The 20,883-nt window shown below is 43.5% G+C and overlaps 1 protein-coding gene across 3 annotated transcripts in view; it reads right to left on the reverse strand.

Moving 5' to 3' along the window:
- Nucleotides 1-19,853, reverse strand: part of TBC1D9B (TBC1 domain family member 9B) — a 45,621-nt gene extending 25,768 nt beyond the window's left edge. The window contains exons 1-8 of one of the 3 annotated variants that reach the window (XM_084839082.1): nt 19,584-19,853; nt 10,027-10,137; nt 8,478-8,596; nt 7,019-7,247; nt 6,181-6,439; nt 3,976-4,183; nt 3,115-3,327; nt 928-1,089 (exon numbers count right to left, since the gene is read on the reverse strand). In XM_084839082.1, coding sequence (XP_084695208.1) covers nt 928-1,089; nt 3,115-3,327; nt 3,976-4,183; nt 6,181-6,439; nt 7,019-7,247; nt 8,478-8,596; nt 10,027-10,137; nt 19,584-19,701 — 1,419 coding nt within the window. In that variant the 5' untranslated portion in view covers nt 19,702-19,853. The remainder of the gene's footprint in view (nt 1-927; nt 1,090-3,114; nt 3,328-3,975; nt 4,184-6,180; nt 6,440-7,018; nt 7,248-8,477; nt 8,597-10,026; nt 10,138-19,583) is intronic. The other 2 variants (XM_084839084.1, XM_084839083.1) reach the window with 2 other exon arrangements.
- Between the last annotated feature and the right edge of the window lie 1,030 nt (nt 19,854-20,883).

Consider the following 20,883-nt stretch of genomic DNA (forward strand, 5'->3'; position numbering starts at 1 on the left):
GTCAGCAGTAAAAGGCAGCTGACGCAGCTCTTCAGAGAGCTGGAGAGGCCAAATGCCTGGCTCTGAGGGGGTCCTTTGACAGAACCAGGCACTGTGGGAGGGGTGTTCCTGGAGATCGCTTGAACTCAGAGCCAGGCATTTAGGCTTGGTTGGCTCTCTGGAGATCTGCATCAGTCACTTTTTATGGCTGATGTAGCTCTTCAGACAACAATGGCAATGGGGGGCTAGGTGGGAGTCATGCTGGGGTGCTGGTGACGCAGCAGGAGTGTGGGGGAGAGGTTGGAGACACTGCAGCAGTGGGGTAGGAGACAACATGATGGTGGGGTGGGAGGACAGGAGATGATGTGGGGATGAGGTGGTGGGTGGGAAAAGACGTGGGTGTGGAGTGGGAGGTGATGTGGGGTTGGGAGACAACATGGGGGTAAGGGGGAGATGATGTGGCAGTGTGGTGAGAGGATAGGAAATGAAGTGGGGCAGGGTGGGAGATGTGGTGGCAATGGGGGATGCACATGGCCTCAGGTGGTGGAGTACTTGCACCAGCCCTGTCCCAAGCGAATAATTAAGATCAATAAATTGGGCCTCGTATAGAGTCTTCCATCCCTGGGGGAGGTTAGATTTCCAAGGACCTAAGTGAATAGCTTTTTTAATAGTGGCCATGGAACTTTCAAATTTACTTCCAAAGATGACAAAGTTAAGCCATCCATACACTTTTATAAAAATATGTAAAGGGTTTTAAAAAAATTCACCTATGCCTATAATATTTAGATGAACTTCTTTTAAACGTTTTCCCATTTAACTGTATCTGACTGTGTTTTCTCTTATAATTATGAGGGTTTTTTTATGATAGATGGTTTTATAGAGGATTTTTATTATACTTTATTGTTTAACAAACATTGACTCCAATTGATAAAAGAATTGGTATCTTACCCCTTTTGTTCCAATGAGTTCATCAGAGTTGGGCCCAAACAGTTTAAGCAACCCCTGGGATGCTGTTGGTACCTCGTCTGTGCAAAAATTGGCCAGCTGATTGTTGAGAGGAGAGGCAGGACTGAGTGCAAGTGGGCTGCTGGGAGACAGCTCTGGAATTTCCTAAAAACAAATATATGAACTGAAAGTTACAAAGGTACAAGCAGGCTTCCATCACAACTTAAAAGACATTTGGTGTGGCCAAACCCTGTTCCTTGCAGGCTTCCTTCTATAGGTACATTGCAGGTGACAGCAGCATTAACTTCTTCATCCTGCCTGTTCAGTGTATTTTAATTCACCCTTGCTTTAAGAAGGCATCTTCTTCTGACTCTCCACTGAAGCGGCTATCTAAGATGTACATGGGCTCTGCAACATGAAGGTCACTTCATATATTGCAGTGCAACAATCACTTGTTCACTATGGGTGTGTGCCTATTAGGAGGCTATGGCCAACCACCGCTCCCCATGTGAGTTTGCAGAAATGTGTTTATCATGTTCATAGTACATTTGTATGTGTACACGCTAAAAAAAAAGCAATGTGTGAAACAGCGCTGAGTACCAGCCAAATGGAAATGACCAACAAGCTTCCCAATACTCCCAACAGATACCCAGATTATTTGGTCAGAATTAGAAAGATAAAGTGCTGTGCCACATTACTAGTCCCAACCTATATAAATTGTCACTGGTCAGTGAAGGTCAGAACAGTGAGCTACCTAACTGAGCCTATCTTCCATTTCCTCTAGTTTGTAGGTACTGGATGCATTTTTTAAAGCATTCTTGCCAATTCAGCCAGCTTTCCCCAACATGCAGAGCTTCTTTCCTTTGGAGGGAAGATACTTCTCTGTTCTTCTTGCTCCCCCACCCATTTGCTTCTTAAGACCATTTTTCTTGATGCCTCTAACTCCAAAGCCATCTCACGCCACTGTTCCTTAACTGCATCCCCATTCCTTGTCATTTGGCTCACTCCTACAAAGTGGAATGGCAGTGAATTATTACCCCATTATCTCATGTTGAAAATCATCATTTATGAATCTGCCCTTAGTCAGAGAATTTTATCAGAGATCTCAGGCACTTCCCCCTTTACTCAGCATCTAAGGCAGCCACTGCTGCTTAACCTGCTTTCCCAGAGATTGGTACAGCACAATGTATCATTTCTCTCTGATAAAAACAAAACATGCCGGATTGAATCCAGGGCGCACAGTGTGTGGCTCTGGGCAAATAGCAGTTCAGTCACAGAACTGAGCTGAGGAGCAACCACCAACCCTACTGTCTCATGAAGAGAGGGTATGAGGAGGGGTGGAACGTATAAACAGCATGGAAAAGCAGAGCCAATAGTTTTCACACACTCCAATGCTATCAGGGGCTTCTGGGATCTACTGCTTGCATTGACTGGCCGCCTGACCTGTGCCTTTGCAGCCAAATGAACATTCATGCTACATTATCAGTGACGTACATTCCCCCCAGCCCCTTCCAGGGAGATTGTCTCATGTGAGAAAATAATCGTGTGTAACACTAGAAGATACCTTATATTAGGTCAGAATATTTGTTCAACTAGTCCAGTATTATTGACTCTGACTGGCAGCAGCTAGGGTCTCAGGCAGAGATCTCTCTCATCAGCTGCTACCTCGTTTTTTTTTAACTGGAGATGCCAAACATTGAACCTGGGACCTTCATGCAAGCATGTGCCCTACCACCGAGCTTTGATCTCTCCCCTCGCTGCCCTTAGTCACAGAACTTAAGCAGAGTTCTCAACCACTTTCCCCCTTACTTTGACATCTGAGGCAGCCAATGCTGTCTAATCAGTTTTATCTTAAACCAGTGCTAGTACATTGTCAAGTATATCACTGGGAAAGCTTTTCTCTCTCTGATAAGAACTCTTCATAGGATAAAATTCACATTGTTCATCTCATATTTTAAAGCTGAGAAAATAAGTCAAATTGACTCAAGAGGTTGATACATTTCCAAAGCTTTTGCAGAAAGCTAATCAAAACATTAGTCCACTTTCTGTATGCAAATGAAGCACCTGGGTTCAGTGTCCGGTTTTAGAAACAGAAGCTAGTGGAAGGGACCATATGTTAAAGTGCATTTGAAATTTGCCACAGCCATTGTGGAATGCTAACAGGGCTCTTCCAGAGTGCATTTGTAGTACCTCCTGTGCACGGTCACCAATACTCTTCTTCCGCTCTTTGCCATTGCTACAGGATTGCTTCGATGGAGTTTTCTGCAGGAAGTCAGAGATTCGCTGTACCAGGAAGTCTCGGTCTTTCAGGTTGGCAAAAAGGAAGGTCATTTTGCTTTTGGTGCTGATGGAGAGTGGGCTAGGCAGGACACTGGAACTGTCAGCTTTCTCAACAATTGTAACCTAGACAATACACACAGGAATCATTTGGGTGTATCAGTCTTCTCTATAATTACAATGTTCAGTAAGTAAGGTTGAACTTGTAATAGATCATCAATGGACTTGACAGTTAGCTTTCTAACAACTCCATCATCAGTACATATGGGTGTTAATGCCATCAAGATCTACTTGTTTTTCTCCTCAGAGAAAGCTGTCAGACTGTATGTCAAAAATGGGAAATTAAAATGCTACAAGCAGTGCAATGAAGAACAGCCTATTTTACTTTAAACGCCATATTTCCCAAACATTTGAATGCTTTTTCTTTCAGACAGTTGAGATCTCCTCAATTTCTTAAGCTAAACAAAATGGCAGTTTGACTCTACTCTGGAAGCTGCTTTAACACAAGCTGCGGACAGGCGGAGAAGGTGCCCATGCATGGTTCTCTCTCGTGTCCATAAGCCTGCTTCTCTGGACTATGGAAAGAGCATTCCTGTTCCCCCCACACTGCCCAAAGAAGAAATCTGTGGCTGCAGAAGGCAAAAATGGTTAACCACTGGGCTAATTTACTGAGGCTCAAAACAAAAATCTTACAACTTTTGAAGAGTCCCTTCAATCTAAAACCAATGAGTAATTGCTTGGATATTAAGAAAATTCATCACCAAGAACTCTCACCTCCCTGAGAGGTATGATGAGATGACAAGCTTCCTCTGCCTTGCTCGCAAAACAAATATAGTTGTTGGAAACAAACATCTGCCCAAGGATGTGGATTTTGTTGAAAGGGGTCCACAAAGTACAGTCTGTGTGCCCATCAAGACGTTCATCTTTAGGCAGTCGAAAAGTAGCACGGTACCACTCATTTTTGGCTCGAGCATCCAGATCTCTGAAGAAAAAGACAGCAAACACACCAGGCACTTGGCAGGGGCGGGGGGGAGAGGACCCTTTCTACTATCCAATCATTACAGGAACTCCCCCTTTTCAACACTGTTTCACCCACAATTCTTCTTCCTTCAAGTGTAGACATTGTTACACCAGAATATTGGCTAGCAAAAATCCCTAATATAGCTCTATACTTTTCACTGTAAGCATGGAACAATTAAAACAATGTTGTCTTCAAGGACCACTCAGATATGCAAGTTCTTAAGTCCTAGGCAAAGAACCAGCAGCACTACAGGGATGAAATGCTCCCAGAGCAGCTGGCAAGGACCACAGGAACCCTGATTTGGCAGGAAAAAACCTGCTCAAGGATGATGTGAGAATAAAGGTTTAAAAAACGAAAATAGGGGGAAAAGATGTGGGAGAGTTTAGAGATCCCATTAAGTTACATATGGATGTAGCTAAAACAGGATCCACTACACTCTGGAACAGAACTAACCATATTGTGACCAGGCATATGGATTCTTTTCCAGGACCGAACTCCAGGGACACCAGTCCTGCAACTTTGCAGCAGAAGCAGCTGTGCCTAACACTGGCTGGTTGGTGCATATAATGTCATAAATCCACATGCTCACTTCTCCCTGGAGCAGTTTTGCAACTTTGAAAAGAAATGACTTTTTTTGTTTAAAAACAAAGCAATGAGCTAACTTTTAATTGCATAAATGTACAAGAAGTGGTTTAAACAATTAAAAAGAAAAGCAGAGACAGCCTGTTTAAAGCTTTGGGGAAGGATAAACCCGACAACTAAATCAATATTAAAATCAAAAGCAAGTTCGCCTATCAATTGCAAAGCAAAGATGGTGGATCCAGTCCACAACAGGTCTGGTACCCATACCCAGAAGGATCCCCAGAGGGCATAACAGAATCCTGTTTGCCATACTTCCAAGTGCACACAGGCACTCAGCACGCCAGGCTGCTATGGGGAATATGGTCAGCGTAGGCCTCCCACATCCTTATCTAGCCCTCTATCTACTACTCATGCACAGACTTCCCATTCCCTATAGAGGCCTGGTGTGCTGAGTGCCTGCACACACACCCCGCCCCCAGTGGGGGTGGGGGGTGGATGGAGAGAAACATGGCTCAGTTATGCCCTCTGCAGATTCCTCCACATGGGGATTCACATCCATAGTAGACCATCGAGCTCATAGTCTATAATCAGAAAACTAACAAATTTCCATTGGAATGAAACAAACAGAGCAACATCACATAAATCGGTTTTTCTAGTGGTCCCTTTCCATATCCTGTACACCATCCATGTCAAAGATTCCTGGACCACTTAAGCAGGTTTGTACGATGTAATCAGGGTCCATGGGAAGAGGCTGAGAGCTCTGACGAATACAAACCCAAACCCTAATTAGTGGGAAACTTCATCCACATGCTTTGTTTATATGATTTCTGACAGCATTAGGGAAAAAATGGGGGAAGGAAGTCAAGCACTGTCTTGCATGTGGGAGATATTAGGGAGACAATGCAGAAAGCTCACTGGCTGGTTCAACAGCTGAAATTTCAGTCAGAGCTACCACCATGCTGCCAAAGGTGCCCTGCTGGGGGCAGGGGGAGAAAGAGTGAGGACTAGAGTCTTTATGTTGGGGATGGGAAAAGAAGGATCCACACGTGTCTCGATTGCAAAATAAATAGTTGAAAATGTACAATCATGGAAGTCAGAAATGTGCTATTTTTTTTTTTAGAAGGAAGCAGAAAAAATAAATCAGTGTTTAGAGTGTCATGATACAAAATTCTGAACTAGAAAGTTAGATTCTGCCACTCATATTACAGTCCAGGCCATGAACATACTTAGAACATCCTTCAAATGATTCCTTGTGTATGGGGTTAAACAAGGCTTCATAGGGCTACATACAACTATGACATGATATTACACAAAACTTCCTTTTAGCTCCACTTGGTGTCCTCCAAATCTTGGAAGAAAGAGAGACACGCACTTACCTTTTGAGGGCTGAGATATTCTTGAGAGGCTTGCTGGGCTTGGGGAGGAGCATGTCCTCAGTGAACCCTTTATTGTCGAACAGTTGCCGCATGGCAATGTTAGCCAGCTGTTCCATTAACTTGAAGGTCTCACTGATGTTGAGGAACATTGAAAAGTAGAGCTCACTGTCCCTGGTACTCACTTTGATGCATTCAGGGAACAGGAGCGTGGCATTCTTCTCCAGCTGCATTACATCTACCCACTGGACTATTAAGGTCACTAGGGAAGCATGCAAACCCAAATCATCAATTACTATCAGATTTCTAACAGACATTTTAAACAAATGAGAGCCCAACATTTTTATAACCTACCTATTTTTCTTTTTCTAATGACAGCCCAACCTGGCAAAATTCTGAGACAGAAAGAAAGCAGGTTGCGTGGGAAACACTGCAAAATATTTTACAAATATTGCTAAAGCAATATTTGGAAGTTCAGCACTGATGTAGCTCTGCTGATTGCTTAACCATAGCTAAGTAATCAAAAGTGAGCCAAAGATTGCAAGTTCCCTCTCCACTCCTTTCTGGAATGAGAATTTCCCCCCACTGACTCTAGCTGTTAAGTCAGTACGGATGTTAATCATGGATCCGTGTTTAATCACAGAGCTGAAACCAATTTAAAACAAGCAATAATATCAGACGAATTAAACATGTGAAGTTTTAGGAAACGTCTGGCTCTCCATCAGCCCTAGCTAGCATAGCCAATGGTCAGGGATGATGGGAATTGCAGTCCAACATCCGGAGGGCCACATGTTCCCAATCCCAGTGTTAGACAACAACATTCAGCAGAATGACAGTTTACCTTCTTTGCCCAAAAGGAAGGAGTAGAAACAAAGGTGATTAACGGTCAGATACAGCCAGCCTTGCCTGGGGACACGTCCTTTCCAGTAGCTGCAGGAGTAGTAATTGACTAGTTTCTCTACTTCAGGCATTCCAAATTGTTTACGCATCTTCAGTTCTGCTTCCTTAAATTTGCCAGGGTCTTCTTCTCCCTGAGGCTGCTGATTCTTATTCTCTTCTGCAATAATGCCCTGCAGGAGGAAGGAGAGGGTGACAAATGAAAACCTAACAGCTTTTTGGTTTATTGCAGTATTTATTTGTTAAGCACACCAGGATGCCACTTGAAATTACACTTCTGGTGTGGGTATACTGCTGGTTTGAAGCACTCAAAGCTCTATATTGACCCAGGTCACATGTCACAGCAGCAAATCTTGGGGTTATTTAATTTGGGGGAACACCCACTGTGCGTGAGCCACTTCTCCTTACCTTAAACAATCTCTAATTGGGGTGATCAGAGGTTGGCAGCATGACATGTACACCTCGACCATTGGGTTGTTTGGTGTTTTACCCAAGGTTTGTTGTTGGGTTAAGCACTGGCCATTTAACCTTACACAACCCAGCAGTCCAGATTCACACATCACGCTGACAGCCTCTGATCACAGGTTGCTTACTGTAAGCAGAAGCAGTTTGTGTGGGGCTCATGTCCCTGCAAATGATGGGTTAATTAATTAACCCATGATTTGCTGCCATTACATGAGAACTGCCCCGTTGCATAGTGTGAAAAAGGTGGTTGCACATCCACTGGTACTGTGCTTGCTGAATGGAATATGGTTGTGCGAGTACCAACGAGCCTACAGAACCCTACCAGTGACATTATTAGGGACAAGCCACACTACATCCATCAGTGTCCACACAACTGTGTCAATCTCTTTTACATTTTTATAATGTATTTAATGTTTTTCTATGGTACGTGTGGAAAGGTCTGAAGTGCTTCTCTTACCATAAAGAAAGCCATGCAGGGACTGAGGGAGGGTAATGGCAATGGAAGGGAGCAACAATGCATCCAGGAGAAAAACAAAGTGACAGTACATTTAAGGAGAAGCAAGAATAGAGAAAAACTCCCAGAATTCTGTTCAAACTGATCATATTGTTGATTTTTAATTATACAGTAGAATTTTAAACTAGCTCTATTTTATTGTTCCAGGTAAAATGTAAACATTCTAAAGGGCTGGATGTGCCTGATCTCATCTGATCTCATCAGCTAAGCAGCTGACGCCTGGGAGACCACCTGGGAATCAGGCTTCCTGCACTGAGCAGGGGGTTGGACTTGATGGTCTGGTAGGCCCCTTCCCTTCCAACCCTATGATTCTATGATTTATCCCATATTGAGTTTTACATGGAGATTCAGAGTCTGCAACTCTCTGGACTGCCTCATTATTCTGTCGCTAAAGTACAATGGAGGAAGAACAGATGCCTCTTACATGTATCTTGCCTTTGACAAAGGTAGTGATATCTTCTTCATTGTCAAAGATGGCAAGAGTCTGGAGCAAGTTATTCTCTAGCCATTCCCAGTGTTTTGTGATTTCCTTCCGGGATGACCCTATGAAGAAATTAATAAACAATCATTAAATATCACCAGTGACTCTAAGTTTGCAATTTAATACATAAATCAAGCATCATTAAACGTATCCAAGGAAGTCATTGTTCTCTCACAATTTCTTCTCAGAAAGGTACTGTGCTACTTTTATTAAGGCTGTTTTTCCAAATGATGTAAGCATAAATTGCTACTGTTTATACTGCTTTATCACACGTGAAGTCCTCCTGCAGAACACATCAATAACCACTTAAAGGCAAGCTTCAACCTTCTGATCTTTATATTTAAGATTCACTACTACTTTGGTCCAATTTTCTCCCCAGTTATCTACCTCTGCTGCCTCCCTCCCTCCTCTGCTGTAAACAAATTTGCTTATGATCAGCCTGCATGGTTCTTTTCTTCTGCTCCTGACTTTATAACCCTTTTCTTTGTTTTAAAAAACTAATTTAATACAAATAACTGAACTTTAATAACTGAACATTCTATCATAATATTTTGCGTCTCACTAATAAATTCCAAGAATTAAAAAAAAAGATTCCTATTTTTCTAATATATTCATTTCTTTTTCAAATGCCATTTCTTATACCTGAAAAAAAAAGTGTGTCAAATAACTTTCAGACCCTATTTTTCACAAAAAAACTTTCCTGGACAGCCCCACAGGTTCACCCATTCTGTGAGCCAGTATGCGGCAATAAATGCTGTGTTAAAACCTGGGTTCAAATCCCAGTTCTGCCATAAATTCACTGGATGACACAGTTTTTCATTCTTAGACTCTGATACCAATCTGTAAATTGGGAGTGCCACAGTGCTGTTGTAGTTTATGTGTCTTTCAGCTTTACAAAACATGCAGAAGATACTACATTCACATTATGTTCCCAAGCCTTGAGTTCACATGCCCCTTCTTTTTCTTCCTCCCCTTGTGCATGGGCTATTTCCTTCCTCTTTCCTCATATGGGAAACTCAGGTCCAAATCTTTGTTCAACCACAAAGCTTTGGGCAAGTCATGGCCCTTCAGCATAATCCAACATATGATTGTCATCTGATATCCTATGAGAATACACAAAAGGGTTTTATATCTTAATCCCAAGACATATGTAAAGAGAGGAAAATACTTCAGCTGCAAAGACAGTTGTTATGATTTTTTAAAAACTTCCTACCAAAATCACCCTGTTTTACCCTCCCTACCCAAAATTTACCCTATTCCACCTGATGACAGAATCCTGGATTAAAGCACTGAGTATAACGGCCATACATCCATGGTCCACATGTATATACAGATTATTTTCAGAATTAGCTTTTCAGAAAGTGTCCCTGTAGAACCCCTAAACAGATCAAAAAGCAATTATAGGGGGAAACTGGGCAAAATAGCAAACATGCACCAGTGGAAGTTCTGTTTTTAAAAACACTTTCTTTGATATATAATAGTACTTACTTACCACATGCCACTGCCCAATAAATCTGAGAATCCTGTGTCTGGTGCAAAATCCTATAAGGTGCAACTCTAGCACTGGAGTCCAAAACCACATCCAGGGTTCCCACAAGCAGTCCTAACATGACAAAGATGCAGAGAAAAACATGATGAATGTGGTCTGACAGAGAGAGAGAGAGAGAGAGAGAGAGATGGTGGGATGACTTCAAAGAATGTGTGTATCCCCATATGTAATTTTAAAGACAGTATTTCAGTCTTGAAAAATGGATACACATCCACCCCCAATCAGATGTACGAGATACAACTTGCCTCAGAGCTATTGTTGACAATTGCACAGCTCAGATGATAAGTAATCATTTTACAAGCCTAATTTTGTGCTTCAGCTTCCTTTAGGAAAGACAAGAATCTGTTTCCTTTTGAAAGACAGAAAGGAGAACGTGGAGTCTTAAAGAAAACTGTTACTCAAATAGAAGCTATGCTTGAACAAGCTACAGTCGCTGGTGATGAGGTTTAGATCTCCTGTGTATGCAGTATTCTGCCAAGCAACATGAGGAAACACTGTCAGACTGCACTGCCCAAAACAGGGAGGGGGGTAGCGCCTCTGGCTCCCAGGCTAGATGCAGTCTGTAGGGCCTCCCCATCTGGCTCATGGCCTCCCCACTTATGGACATTCTTAGAGAAGGCACACTGGGCATGTGCCCTAGACTTTTTTTTCTTTTTTTAGCCCCAATGACATAATCTGCCTTAATACAAGCTATCTCTTCCCTCTGAGCTCAGAAGCCTTGCAGTGACTAGGACACATTTGGTCTGCCAAGGGAGTGAGTCGTATAGGAGATATAGTATGAAGGCCGAAGACTTTTAAACTATAGGAGACACTGACATCTTTCCTTTCACAGTCTGCTTATTGGGGGTTTTCTCTCTCTCTCTCCCTACCTTTCTATTCTTACATGCCCACTGCTCGGTACCTGCTTGCAATGAAAGTTTGAACAGGAAGGTGGAAGGGCAGGAAGGGTTCCCTGTGGAATACTGGTATTTCATACAGAAACTGATTTTACTGCCCCAAACTGGAACTTTTGGGTTCTACAGAAGCTCAGCTGGTTCAGTACAGCAACACATTTAATTAGTCTCTACAAACTTATTCCCCCCCCATCCCCTCCACCTTTAAACTTCTCCCACATAGCTGCAGGCAGCAGATTATACCAAAATGATGGTCACTACTATATGATATAATGTTCCAGGAAGTTCTGGGGAGGCTGTGTGCAAAGTGCCTTACGGCACTGCCATAAGAATGTAGGCAGCTGCCTTATACTGAGTCAGACAATTGGTCCATCTAGTCCAGTATTGTTGACAGTGACTGGCAATGGCTCTCCAGGGTTTCAGGCAGGTGTTTTACCAGCCTTACCTGGAGATGCCAGATCAAATCTGTGACCATTTGCAAGCAAAGTATGTATTCTACCACTGAGTTATGGCCCCTCCCTAATGGGGCTTTTAAATAAATTTTACCATTTAAAAATAGCAAACAAGACACCAGTCTTCAGCCACCTCACCTCATAAAGTTAATTAAGGTATGTACAACCCTCACACACTCTCTATCCCAATTTCTCTCAAGTGCTATCCCTCTGAAAATAACTACTTGGCTTGGGGAATTATCTCTCCCCCACTCCATTTCCAATGAATAGTCTTCTTTTCCAAGTCTTCCCTCCCCTATCCTATCCTGGTCTTTCTTTCTGCTCTTTATTCCATCCAGAGGACGTTTTGGGGGATTCTCAAGAGGGGAGAGTGGTGGATAAGAGATGTTCTGAACTTTATACAGGCAAGAATATTTATTTCTCTCCTCATCATCATCCAAATCTTTGGGAAAAGTGAGTTCACATGACTAAGGACTGGGGCTATTTTGTCAGTTGCCATTATCCAGCAATGGAATGCCAAGCTTTAATAAAATCAGGTGTTAATGGGGGTAATAAATACTGCTCACTTGTACTGTCCTATATATGTCTACTCAGAATTGTCCCATTATGTTCAGTGAGGCTTACTCCTAGGAAAATGTATATAGGACTGCAGCCCAAGTCAGTTTTTGCAGTCTGATCCTCTGCATGTTTACTCAGAAATAAGTTCTGAATTGTGAGCATGATACTACAGGTATATTGAACTCCCCTCCCCATTCTGCTGACTTGGCTACCCTTTCAGCTCAATCCTGTGCACATTTTGTCATTTGTGTGTGTGAGTTTTTCTGCATAGACTCTAGGTTTTCTACAAGAGGCTTTTAGCCCACACCTTTACCAAGGGTTCTGCTTCTGGATTTTTTGTGGGATTGGCTCCTTTACATTTCCTAGGGTTTTTCTTTCTCTGCCCTTCTATATGTCCCATTACACAACGACTAGGTAGCGCTGTGGTATAGCAGAATTGCACAAATACATGAGGTTTCTATTCCATTGAAAAAAAATACCAGACTTTCCTCATTAGGGATTTATTTTTATTTTATTTATTGTATGGCACATTTACATCGCATTACAATAAAAACATAGAGCGTAATAAATATGAAATGTAAAATATAAAATATAGACAGGAATATTACAAACTTATGTCTAGGTTACAGATATAGTTTTTTACTTCAGTTGTCATGGCCAGGAAATCAGCAAAGTCTCCATTGTAGGCTCGGTTTTGACACTCTGTCACTATATGTTGGATAGTTTGTTTTTCAGCCCCACAATCACAATTTGATGATGTTGTTTTGCCCCATTTATAAAGGGCATCTGCACATCTACCATGACCCGTGCGAATTCGGTTCAAGGTTGTCTATATTGCATGGGGCTGGTCAAATCCAGGTGGTTTTTCCAAGATGCAGGGCAAGCTTCGGCATTGTGGATGGCAGTTTCCTAGCCAATGTTGTTTCCACGTGTTGTGGATATTGAAATCATCTTCTAGAAGAGCTTTAGCAGTAGAAATGGCTGGATGTCTCGATCTTAACCTGTTTTGCTCCAAGTAGGTTACGTCCTGTAATACTGGTAGCTGGAGATTGTCAATAATCTTCCAGTATTCTTGAAGAAGGGCGCTCTTTTGTCTTGCATCTGGAGGTGGTATATGGCTCAAAACAGGCAGCCAGTATGTGGAAGTAGATCGTATTATCCCACTAACAATACACATTGACTCATGCAGTTGTGTATAGATCTTTCTTGTGTGCAGACTATTAAGCCACACTGGGGCACAGTACTCTGCTGCTGAGTAAACCAGACTGAGTGCGGTCGTTCTCAGCGTATCTGCTGTTGAGCCCCAGCTAGTGCCGCATAGTTTGTGTAGAATGTTACTTCTACTTCTCAGTTTAGCAGCAGTCTTCATCAAGTGTTCTGTATAGGAAAGTGTCCTATCCAGTGTGACCCCAAGATATTTGGGATGCATGTTGTGACTGAGCGGGTTTCCCTTAAATTGAACGTTGAGCTCTCTGCCTGCTGATCTATTACAAAGGTGGAAGCATGTTACTTCCATCTTTGTTGGACTGGGCTGTAACCTCCACTTACAGAAATATTTATCCAGTATGTCTAGATCAGAAGTGAGGACATCTTCAGTTGTCTCAAAGGATTTATGTTGTTTGGATATAGCCCAATCATCCGCGTAGCCAAACGTCCTCGACTTTGTGTGTGGTATATCAGCTATGTAGAGATTGAAAAGGAGAGGTGCAAGAACTGAGCCTTGTGGTAGTCCGTTGTTTAAAATTTTAGGGGAAAAACCCGTGATAATGGTTGCAAAGCATGGGAGAGGCCCTGGTGGATGCTGGCATCATGTAAAGGACCCACAAACTGCTGTGAGTGGGGAATCATGAGCACACAATAAAAGCCTTGTACAGAAAGGCTCTCCAGCTTCAGTGGCAAGGGAAATGCGTTTTGTACATGCTCAGAGATACTTTGTCTGTAACTCAGTCCTAGTATTGAAAACAGACTCCTTGGCTGAATTGTGGTGAAGTCTTGGCACAAATTAAATTATGGAGAGGAAGAGACAAGGACAGCTTGCATATAATGAGGAGGAGGTAGCATCTGTTTGATGAAGCATTGCTGGAGGATGGAAAAATGAGGAGGGATTGTTGTTGGAGAGGAACAGAATGTATGTGATCTGGCTGCAGTTTTCTTACAACAGGTGTGGTCAGGGCTTAATCCCTAAAAAGGGAATGCTAAGGCTTTAATCTGTGTAGGATATATTCCATCACTATAAAGTATGTGGTGAAAGTAGGCTGCAATTGCTCAGTAGTCAGAGAACAGCATTCTGCATACCTTCAGAGGCACTCTTTATTTCACTTATTTTTGCTAACTTTAGTGAAATGTAAATATATTCTAGTAATTCTAAATGTGCAAGATACATAATATATGTGTTTGTACATACACATATGTATATACTAGGGCAACGTATGACCCCTGACACCCACTAAAATTGTGTGTGTGCGTGTGTGTGTGTACATATATATGTATGTATGTATGAATTAAAAGTGGCCTCTGGAGTGGCCATTCTGAAGCTTTTTGGGTCATTTTGGCACTTTGTAACTTCTCTGGATGTCATTTTTAACTTTTTTGTATATTTTGTTTGGCACTGCAGTGGGGAGAGGTGCGGCCTATGGGGGGGGTCCAGGGAGGAAAAATAGCCTCCAGACCCCCCGAAGTTGCCCATCCCTAGTATATACATATACATGTGTATATGCATACACATGCAAATTTATGTCTTGGATCTGTGCCCATCTTTCAAGCAACTAGCAATGCCCCTGCCCCACACATTAAACTTATTTAAAAAGCTTCCACTGGGGAGGAGAAATCTTCCTAACTGCTGTGTGCATATGTGTGTGCGTGTGGAAGGGAGAGATTTTCAGGGGGATCACAGCACACAGGGAGGGGAAGGTTAACCCTCCTCTCCCAGGTTTTTTTTGGGCAGGAGCTAGATATTCAGGAAGCCGTACAATGTACTAGAAACTAAGTGCTTATTCCATCCCCTGTTAGTCACTCAGTATCTGTCTGTTAAAAGTGTTAGAGACACCTTATGCCTTAAAAGATGCTCATGAAATCATTGCCTAGTTATTTAAGAGTGAGTTGCCATAGTTAGGTGCTATACGTTCAAGCCTTCAGTCACATGTTCCTTCCTCATTCTCTCCTCCTTCTTCCCCTTGTGCATGGGTGATTTCCTTCCTCTTTCCAGGTATGAAGCAAAACACAGTGTGCCCTTTTGTCCAAACTGGCAATTGGCGAACTATCGTTTTCACTTACCCTTCAAACCAAGATTGGAAACTAGGCTCAAACTATGGTTTCCAATCCCAGTTTGAGAGGCAAGCACAAGCTGTAATTTGCACATGAGTGAAGTAGGGAATGACCGGGTTCGCACAATTACTGCAGCCCACCATGGCTCATTTAAGCCATAGTGGGTTGCAATGAATGCCAGCAGACATTTTGAATGCCGTGGTTTGTTGTGTCACCCGAACCCAGGTGACATGCCTTGTTCGAGGAGAAAACAATCCTCAAATAACCCTAAAACTCCCCATGGGTGATTATGCAAATTGTCTGAACCAGATCAGTGTCTTCATCCAGATCCAAAGCTATACCCATGTGGTCAAGTGCCTTAGTTTGTGAAAAGGTTTGACAAGCAGTTGAAAAACAGCCACTCAGACAATGCATGTTTAACAGTGAGAGGTACACAACACCTGAACAAGAACAGAAAATCCTTCGAAGCTCTAGGACACAAGCTAAGTTATTGATGGTGTGGAAGTTTGAGATAGTTTTCTAAATAAACCCTGTAGAGTCAAATCCTGCAATCACATGAAAGGAAATACTACGCACATCTACAGCAAACATAAGCACCAAGCCTCAGCTGTTTAAAAGCTTCATGAATAATCTAACTGCTAAAACTGATATTCTTTGTATCTTGTGAGAGGCTATCAAACCCATACACACAGAGGATGGTGATGAAGAATCTTAGCAGACTTAGACTTAGCAGAAGTTTTCCATTTCCACCTACATTACACAGCAAGTGAAAACTTTTCCTTCTAACAAGGAGAAATCAGTAAACCATATTTTGAAAAACAAAAAAAATGCAAACTCTTATTTGATGTTATTCAAATAGGAATCTGAGCACTGTTTTGTTGTGTATAAACAGTATAGGAGATAAACAGTATACAAACAGTATAAGAGGATGTGTCCTACAGTCATTTTTTTATTGTTGTCTGGCTATAATCTTCCATTAACAATTGATTAACAAACAGTATGCAGGCATAGCGCATACTGACCCAGACATTGATTTCTGTTTTTCCTCAACTCTTAAAAGGCGGTATTTATTAAAATATAACTACACCCACAACATTTGTACAAGTTTGTACAACATCAGACATAGGTTTTATGCAATGGTGCAATTGCCAGCCAGTATATTTGAGCAAGTGCCTTCAGAAGTAGTAATATTTACTATTTCAAATACACGAGCATCCTGTTACACTGTGTTGGGGCTACTGCAGATTTTCTGAGGGGAAAAGGTCTAACAAGAATCTCACAGTGAGAGTGCAGTATTATACTGACAGCATACAGTTGCCAATGAAATATTAAAGAAGTTATGGTAATGCCATTAGCTCTCCAACTGGCACTATGAACCAAAAAATAATACTTTCTCCCAATATCCGCTTGCAGTATCTGAGATCAACTAAGAATGCTATCTTAAATATATACAAAGGCCAAACAGAGACATTGAGGGCACAATCCTATGGGGATAGGTGGCCACCTCCAAACTCGGAGGCGACCACCTATCCAATGCGTAGCAGGAGAAGCACAGAGGGGATCGTTCCCTCTGCGCTTCAGCCGCCCTGCATTTGTGGCTAGACAGCCCATTATGGCTGTATGGCCGCAGGAAGGCAGAGCAGGGAAGGTGGCTGCTGGACGACACATTGGATGTGTCGTGCAGGCATTCCCCGCCCCGGAACGCCCCCTGGAATGCCCTGCTTTCACTGCTCCACGCTCCTCTTCCAAGCATGGAGCGTGGGGCCGTTTCGAGCTGCCTGCGAGGCAGCGCGAGAGATGGGGAAGGTCAGTTCTCAGAAACCGACATATCCTATGGCCATCTAGTTGCTGACTAGCAGCCACAGGCTTGCTCCCTGAGAGAGGCACTGTTAGTGGTAGCTTCATTAATATAAACTGGAATTCTCTTCCGTTTGGGATTCACTTTCGTAGCCTGAACACCTTCCAGGAAATTCCTATATGGGTAATTTTTTAGTTGTTAGAAGAGGCAAGCAGACAAACAAAGGTTTATTTTTTCACAACAATAAAATCTAGAGTTTTTACAGAGTATACAAGATCTATATATTTGATCTGGTGATTTTTTAATAGTTAATATTTTATAAAGATTGTTACCAGTTGGAGGATTATACATTTATTATAAAGATGCTCAAGTCAACTAAAAAGTTTAAATCTGGCACAAACATAATCCAAGACATATACTGGTTACCAGACAAGTCTAAAAACGAAACATTTGTTTGGATTTCATGGCCATTTTTGGCCCCATTTTTTTCTGCTATACTATTATATACCTTCTGCCAACTGAAGTCAACACCTCATATATCTGATAAAGTAGACTCTAGTCCACAAAACTGTATGCCATAAATATGTAAGTTAGTCTTTAAATGGGCCACAAGACTCCCTGCCAGCATTAGATGAAGACATTTATTGCCTGAAGCAAAGGACAAGATGACACCTCTCCCATGCCATATACAGAAGCTGACTGGACTAGCAGTTTGATTTTATTTCAGTACTGGAACAGGACAGCATCCTCAATCACAATTGATGGCAGCTAACTAGCTTTGCAGGTAGAGGGCAGGCTGCACACACAGTTCTTTCCTCCAATACCTTGCCACCACTTCCTACTCTTCAGCATGTGCTGCCAGAGGCAGCTGCCTCACTCTGCCTAATGATAGGGACGGTTCTGCTATTTGCTGGCTTTGCTGTAATAGACTAACATGAGTACAGGTCATCTGGGAGTTGTCCCCTTGTAGATGCATCCCAAAACAGTAAAGGTTTTTTAAGCCATCCGGAAGGCTAAAATGTGTTACATAAGGCACAATGCTTGCTAGAAAAAGTGTCAAAATATTGTGCATGATATTTATTTTATCATAGAGGCCTGCATTTCAGCACAGAGCAAGCACATGGGGAAGACAGTTGGCTGTGGGAGCTCCGGTGTCTCTCCAGGCTTGGAGTTAGGGGAGGGAGCACTGCCAGTAGCAGCCAGTAACATATATACTTACAGAATGCAGTAAAATAAATACAGCCACTATGATAACACAGGGACAGTGAAGCAGAAGACACCACACCAACACTGCACCTGTGACAATGCAGGCACCATGTTGGCACTGTGTCCAAATTTATCTATAGTACAAACACATTCTAAACAGGACTGTGGCAATGCACATATCTGATCTGCTTTGGGCCTTCACAAATCTGCAGGTTCAAACACAACACAAGTATGGGAGCATGTTGTGATTTGAACAAATGTAGCTTGTTTCTGCAAAAAGGCCAACATTTATGTTGCTTATAGGTGACCTAGACTGTGTGACATAATATTGTTACCAGAGTCAAGGAGATTAGCCTTTTTTAAACACTTACAACAAATCTTGCAATAGTTTCCTTTAAAACTAAACGCTGAAGTCATGTGATTTCTGCAGATTCCCAGAAAAACATATGACCCCCTTGTTTATACATAATACCTTTAAAACTCTATATAACCCTATTGTTTCTGGTAGCAAGGTGTTTAACAACAACCACACATTCCTATATTTTTCCAAGTGAAAATATGTAAGTGATTATTCATCAAGGGGAGAAAGAGCTGATTTTGACAATATTTTCAACTTTCCCTTGAAATGCTGTACAGCCAAGTGAAAATCCACAGATGTACACCCACAGAAACCCCATGCTATATATATATATATATATATATATTTTAACAGAGACAAGATGCATATTCAAACATACATGTTCAGGTCCATGCATTGCCCAAAATGTACACCTGATGATGTTGGCACAGGGGTGGGGGCATCCTGAGTCTGCTGACATCACCCCGTGGGGGGAAGGGCTCAAAATGTTCCAATGGCCTGATGGAGCTAGTTAGTGCCACCATCAGTTGCCTTTGGGATCTTCCCCACCTCCTCATTCTCCTCCTGCTCCTGCTCCAGCAGGACTAGTCTTGAAGGAAGGGGACACCCGAGTCCCTGCTTTGCACAGACTAGAGGATGGAAGGGAGGCATCCTCAACAAACTCAGCAAATCTAAACCCTTGGGGATTCACACCTGGAACTCATGCCCTCTAGCCACCCAAGCCACGGGGGCCCCGGCTGGGGGCGAGTAGGGCCCGGCTCGATTTAGGGCCGCTATCCACTGAGCACCCATCACGGCCGAGCGCCCGCTCAGGATTGCTGACAGCTCGCCACGGCCACGGAGGCGCTCCCGCCCCGAGCCCAGGCCCCGACCCTCCGCCCCACGCCTCTCTCTGTGAGGCGGGCAGGGGGCAGCTGGGCGCGGCGGCGGCGGCCACTCCCCGCTCGCCGGCTGGCGAGCGACCCACTCACCCGTCAGGCCGCCCCCCTTGCCGTGGCCCCGCCGCCGCTGCAGGAGGAAGAAGGGGTTGGCCCGCTCGGTCACCCAGAGCGCGTTAGCCAGCAGCACCTCCTCGGGGCCCAGCCACATGCCGACGCCGTTGCCCCCTGCGCCGCCGCCGCCCGGGCCGGCTCCGCGGCTCCTCTCCAACTGGGCCGGCACAGGTGGGTCACGGGCGCTGCGCACGTCGCGGCCGGAGCCGAGCGCGGGCCAAGGCGGCTTCCGCCTGCGGCGCCCTCTGGCGGCTCGGCGGGCGCAGAGCGGGCCCGGAGGCCGGTCATTCTTCTCCCTCTCAATGCGCCTCCTCAGCTCGGCTGGTTATTGCAGCTCCGGGTCTTTCGAAGCCGCCAGTGGAGGCTGGTGGCTCCGATGTCGGTGGGGCTGTGCATGCACTCCGAGTTTCAGTCAGAACGCTAAAGGAGCTATCCAAGGTGCTGGATCTGTTGGGTTCAGCACCTTGGATCGCTCCTTCAGAGTTCTGACTGAAACGCAGAGCGGATCCGTAGCCCCACTGGCCTCGGAGCCACCAGCCTCCACTGAAAGCCTCCCAAGCCTTACTCCGCCGGGCGGCGGGCAAGGTCTTTTGCCTGCGGCTGTTCATCATATTTATCAGGGCCGCGAGGGCAATTGTAGGGAGGCCGCGACGATGAGACTTAGAGCTCGGTTCATAGTGGAAAAAACCCGAACCAGCCAAGTTTTTGGCGTGGATGGGGCTGTGATCTGGGAGAGAAAGGCCCTCCACCAGCGGAATGGTTTCCACCGATTTCCTGTGCTGAAGCTCTTCAAACTTTTGATCAAATTCCAGCTAAATACAGTTGCCTGGTTTTTTCCCCAATACACACAAAATAACACACGTTTGCACACAATTGGTTTATATGTTGTATAAATTGCATTTTACTCTTTTATTAGGTATTGAGCTCCTACTTAAGCTGTTTTACTGTACAAGTTCCATAAGACTATCAGTTATAGACTAATAATTATAAGTGAATTCCTGTTTCTTTAGTTATCTTGATATATTATGTATGTTCTTTTTGTTGCCTTTATTTTGTTAACGTTATTTCAAAATAAATTAAAAAATTAATGATTAAAAAAAAAGTAAAGAAGGTCCCAAGGGCCGCAGTGGCTTAGTGGTTAAGACTCTGAACTGCAGCCTGGAAGGTCGGCAGGACAGCAGTTCGAGACCCGAGTGCCGTGTGACGGAGTGAGCTCCCGTCTTCAGGCCCAGCTCCTGCCAACCTAGCACTTCAAAAGCAAGAAATTGCAAGTAGATAA

Source organism: Heloderma suspectum, chromosome 2, assembly GCF_057233095.1.
Source record: "Heloderma suspectum isolate Gila_16-S chromosome 2, 16-S_ref, whole genome shotgun sequence".
In the NCBI taxonomy this organism is placed as follows: domain Eukaryota; kingdom Metazoa; phylum Chordata; class Lepidosauria; order Squamata; family Helodermatidae; genus Heloderma; species Heloderma suspectum.